General features: G+C 45.9%; 1 protein-coding gene across 1 annotated transcript; it reads right to left on the bottom strand.

Moving 5' to 3' along the window:
• Positions 1 to 1,103: 1,103 nt before the first annotated feature.
• On the bottom strand, positions 1,104 to 1,795 carry CCDC70 (coiled-coil domain containing 70). The gene has a single exon (XM_061133277.1). It carries the CDS (start codon positions 1,775 to 1,777, stop codon positions 1,109 to 1,111), a length of 669 nt encoding a protein of 222 aa, XP_060989260.1. The 5' UTR covers positions 1,778 to 1,795; the 3' UTR covers positions 1,104 to 1,108.
• Positions 1,796 to 5,520: the final 3,725 nt, after the last annotated feature.

Genomic DNA, 5,520 nt, shown 5'->3' with positions numbered 1-5,520 from the left:
GGCATTTTAATTTTAATTGAGTGGAAGAAGAGAAACACAAAGGAAGGGATTGATGATGCACAGACACAGGTACCTGAGACCTGAGTATTTAACAGGAGTATGGGGCGGGAGGTCTCCCTTACACCTTGTAGGTGGCCTCACCTGGTCCAACGATTCCAGCATCAGAAAAGGGGAGTGGGCGGAGCTCTAGAGCCTCAGCTTAATGCCACGCCCCTTTCTCACGCTACAGAGAATGGGAAGCGAAGTTTGGTGGAAACCTGAAACAGTGAGCAAGTGAGTCATTAAGGGATGCTGTGTCTAAATAGCCTGCCAGGTGAGGAAAACCCATGAATGAAATGTTAACGCCACTACAGCCTTTTCTGGAAAGCTGTCCACCCGCCCCAGGCCTCCAAGACAGCCCAGCTGCAGCTTCTGCTAAGTCGCTCCAGTCGTGTCAGACTCAGTGCGACCCCACAGACGGCAGCCCACCAGGCTTCTCTGTCCCTGGAATTCTCTAGGCAAGAATACTGGAGTGGGTTGCCATTTCCTTCTCCAGTGCATGAAAGGGAAAAGTGAAAAGTCTCTCAGTCATGTCCAAAGACTCTTCGCGACCCCATGGACTATAGCCTATCAGGCTCCTCCATCCATGGGATTTTCCAGGCAAGAGTACTGGAGTAGGTTGCCATTTCCTTCGCCAGGCAAGACTGCCCAGAGTGGAGGAGAAATGACTACCTCAGAACTGGACAGAGGCAGATATGTCTCTGTCCTTCTCTGGCCCTCCCTATCTCTCGCGGTCATTGTCTGAGCACCTCCCCCAACTTCATTTCTGACTCTTCTAAGGCGAGCCCAGGGCCTCCACTCACACCCACCCACTCCTGCCGGGTCCCCGGACCGAGCCCTAGGGACAGCAGTTATAGCCCGTGGAGGATGTGACGGTGACCTCGGAGACTCACAAGACCTGGGAAAATGCAGCTGGCCCTCCCTACAAAAGTTGGTTTTCCAGACCTCTCCTCTGGACTTTATTAGATCTTTTGAAGCCAGGAGACAAATAAGAGCATATTTTTTTTAGGCATGTGGGGGTCACCCTGAGTGTGACTCCACTCGAGTCCCAATCCAGTGCCTCTTGTGCTCACGCCCTGCCCCGGGAGGAGGCTGGCGACCTTGGCCTGCCGCTGACTTGGCGGTGCCCACCTTCCAGCACCAGCTGCTCCACAATCGGAACAACCCCTTCCACCCAGGCGGCCTTCTCCTCCTCCCAGAGGGCATTCTCCTCCTCCCAAAGGGACTTCTTATCCTCCCAGAGGACCTTCTCCTCCTCCAGGAGGGCTCTCTCCTCCACCCACAGGGCCTTTTCTTCCTCCCATAGGACCTTGTCCTCCTGAAGGACGTTCCGGTCTCTTTCCCACAAGGCGTTGTCCTCCTTCCAGAAGGCCCTGTCTTTCTTCCAGAAGATTCGGTACTTTTTCCAAAAGACTTTTTCTTCTTCCCGAAAAGATTTTTCCATTTCCCAGAAGGCTTTTTCCTCTTTCCAGAAGGTTTTCTCCTCTTCCCAGAAAAGCCTCTCCTCTTCCCAAAAGCCCAAGATCTCACCACGGAAGGCACGCATCTTGCTCCGGAAATCCCACATCTCTTCCCGGAAGTCTTCGATCTTCTCCCGGAAGTGTCTCATCTCCTCGCGGAAGGCCTTTTCTTCCCGGAGCTTGTGGATTAATTTCTTTTGGCGAATGCTGGAGGAGGAGACCACCAGCGAGCGGAAGCAGGCAAGCCCCATCCACTTTCTCACCTTGAAGGGAAACATAGTCCCGGTTGGCCAGGATGGCGGGGTGGCTGTGATGGAGGACCGGGCCACTGGCCAGGATCAGGTCAGCTGGTCCAACCCTGTGGGGACACGGGAAAGAACACACCCTTTAATATAGCATACCAGGGGGCAAGCCTTGGAGTCTATGTGGCACTACTGAGCTTTTTTTTTTTTAATCTTACATCTTTTTTACATTTACATGTATCTGTTCTTTTGCAAATTCTTTTCTCATTTAGGTTATTACAGAATATTGAGCGGAGTTCCCTATTCTACACAGCAGGTCCTTATTGGTTATCTGTTTTATATATAGCAGTGTGTACGTGTCAATCCATCCCTGCCCCCAACCCTTACCCCATGGTAATCATAAGTTGGTTCTCTAAGTCTGTGAGTCTGTTTCTGTTTTGTAAATAAGTTCATTTTATCTTTTTTTTTAAGGTTCCACATATAAATGATATCATATAATATTTGTCTTTCTCTGATTTACTTCAATTGGTATGATCATCTCTGGGGGCATCCCTATTGCTGCAAATAGCATTATTTCATCTTTTTATGACTGAGTAATATTCCATTGTTGCAAAGAGCTGGACACGACTGAGCAACTGAACTGAACTAAATATTCCATTGTATGTATCTACCACTTCTGCTTTATCCATTCTTCTGTTAATGGATATTTAGGTTGCTTCCATGTCCTGCTGTTGTAAGCAGTACTGCAGTGATACTCCAAGGATACAATGGGGTGCTTGTATCCTTTCGAACTATGTTTTCCTCTGGATATATGCCTAGGAATGGGATTGCCGGATCATATGCTAGCTCTGTTTTTAGTTTCTTAAGGAACCTTCATGTTGTTCTTCATAGTGGCTGTACCAGTTTGCATTCCCACCAACAGGGTAGGAGGGTCCATTATTGGGAAATTTTAACCATTGTTCTCTTTGTCCTCCTGGTTGTATTTTTGAGGGACAAGCTTTGGTAGGGAAAGATGCTGGATGATCATGGCTTTGGGCTGAAGAGGTGGTCAGTACCTTCAAAGCTCAAGGCCACTGAAATAACAGGCCAACAAGGTCAATGATTCTCAACTAGGATGTCAGGGCACACAAGTGTGATATGATCAATTAAGACATATGACAGTTTTGTTTTGCTTTTAAATAATCAAGTGCCGTAGCCACATAGTGATTTATTTGTGTTACATCAACCAGAATATATCTGAGGTTTTGGCCCTCTCACTGGGGAGTTGCTTATAACCTTCTGATGGGTGTGCTCAAAGAAGGGGGCCACACATGTGCATGTCCTCTGTTACAAGCCATGTGGGAAACAGAAGATGAAACCCTTTGACCTACAGGAGTCAGTTTAGTAGGAGGGTCTGTTTTGGGAACATAAGTTTGAAACCAAGATGTGAAAGAGGACACAGTGTTTTCTAGGATGTGGGAAAGAGGAACTGTTAACACGGTAGCCAGTAATAGTGAACAATAATGACACATTATGACCCAGCAGGTCTGCTCCCAGATATGTGCCCTGAGGAAACATATGAACTATGTCCAGGTTATGTGCACAGGAATATTCAAGCAGTTCTGTTCATAGAGCCCAACAATGTAAGCAATCCAGTGACCCTAGCAATAACATGGAGTTCAAATGTAGTGGTCTGTTCGTGCAATGGAGAGCATAGCTACATGTGACCATGTAGATGAACCTTGTAAACAGAATGCTGAAAGAAAGAAGCTGGTTCAGACTTTGAAGGAAAATTTTTCAAACAGGCAAAATTACATTCTATTGTTTAGGGCAATATACTTAGGGGATAACACAAAAGAGACAAGCAAGGGAGTAAATCCCATTAAATCAAGATAGTAATTATCTAGGAGGTTGGGATTAACATGTACACACCAGTGTGTGTAAAATTGGAGAAGGGAATGGGAATCCACTCCAGTATTCTTGCCTGGAGAATCCCATGGACAGAGGAGCCTGCAGGGCTACAGTCCATCGTGTTGCAAAGAGTCTGGCATGACTGAACAACTAACACACATTCATAAAATAGGTAACCAACAGAGACTGACTGTATAGCACAAGGAACTCTACTCAATATTCTATAATAACCTATATGGGAAAAGAATCTGAAAAAGAATAGAGATATGTATGTGTATAACTGAATCCACTTTGCTATACACCTGAACCTACCACATCAACTCCAATATAAAATAAAAATTTAAAAAGATAGTAATTACTTGTGTGTGAGGGAGGGGTTGGGGAGGTAGGATACTAGGGGTCGTGATTGGGTGGGTAAATGAGCGGGCTTCTGAGGGGCTAGTAGTCATATTCCATTTCTTTATTTGGTGGCACTGGTGTGTTTATTCATTATTTTTTAAAAAGTGCTAAGTTGTCTATGGATATTTTATATGCTCCAGTAAATGCACTGTATTTCACAGTGAAATAAAAGCTTGGGAGGGAGGAAGAAATAAGATATTGGGGAGGAAAGAAGGAAGGAAGGAATGAGGGAGGAGACTTCCACACACTGCCGTTATCTGATGTATCAGGTATCAGAACCATCCACAAAAATGCCGGTAACAAAGGTGGGCTGAGAGACGAGGAAAAGGTCTGAATATGGGACAGCAGTTAGAGTGCAGGGAAGACAAGGGCTTGAATTTCGACGTCAAGCTTTCTCGAAGCATCCTCCAGGGTCTAGCCTCACACAGTGGGCCTTGCCAAGCACCACAACACCACGGAGCATCGTGAGTCCTTTCAGGAGATTTGCAGACTTTCTCCCTCTTTTTCTACTTTCTGACTCAGGAGCAGGGAGTGAGGGAGAAGGAAAGAACACATAGCCAGCATGTGTGTGTGTGTGTGTGTGTGTGTGTGTGTGTGTGTGAAAGGGAGAGATGACATTCATATCCAGCATTGAACTGATAGCAAAAATATTTAGCAACTTGGTCACTAATTTCAAATGAAATCTTCCCTCCTCATGCAACCGTACAGCTAAAGGAAAATATAGACACCAACACGAAGAAACACGTGTAGAAACATTGGACGTTATCACTGAAGACAATAATCTATTTTTCAAAAGACAACAAAACGAAGTTTACAGAAGTCTTCTTTTCTGTGTGGGACCTGTCTGTCCCCAGTGAGTCCCCTGCATAGTAAACATTTGTGCAGGCTTCTCTGTCTTTCTTCTGCAGCATTTTCTGTACATCTCCCAATGCAGAAAGTGACCACCTTCCAAATGACACTAGAGTTTTATTTCTTATTCCATAAGCAATGTTTGCACAAGCTAGAGAATTCGCTTGAAACAGTTTAATAAATTCCTCTTTCCTTTATGCCATAGATACCAATAACCACCCAGTTCTACATTTCACCCCGTCGATGTGATCCCCAGGTGTTATTTTGTGACTCTTTCTGGCCTCACACTTTTTGCAGGTCTAACATCAGTCATTGCTTTTAGTGGGCTCTACTTTTAGGGCTGGTCTCCTCAAAGACCCCGAGCGTGTCTGCCTTAATGAAGAGAGAACGCAAAGCTGAGTGGAGAAGTCAACTCAGGGGAGCTGGCCCAGTGCACGGAGTCCCTTGAGAAGAGAGCAGACTACGTACTGAAGGTCGGTGAGCACCGAGGGCCCGCTGTACACAGTTTCGCCCTGAATCTAACTCCCCACGTGGGGAGCAGCAGGGGAAATCTGCTGATGACATTCACTGGACAAGTGTTTTGTAGAAATACACACATCATAAGAAAAGTATTCAGGGGCACCTCTTGTTCCTAGAAGCAT

Source organism: Dama dama, chromosome 30, assembly GCF_033118175.1.
Source record: "Dama dama isolate Ldn47 chromosome 30, ASM3311817v1, whole genome shotgun sequence".
NCBI classification, from domain to species: Eukaryota; Metazoa; Chordata; class Mammalia; order Artiodactyla; family Cervidae; genus Dama; species Dama dama.
This window is presented reverse-complemented; position numbering and strand designations above follow the sequence as displayed.

Bases quoted from the DNA above. Each gene is read 5' to 3' on its own strand.
- CCDC70 (XM_061133277.1), bottom strand. From the start codon at position 1,777: ATGTTTCCCTTCAAGGTGAGAAAGTGGATGGGGCTTGCCTGCTTCCGC.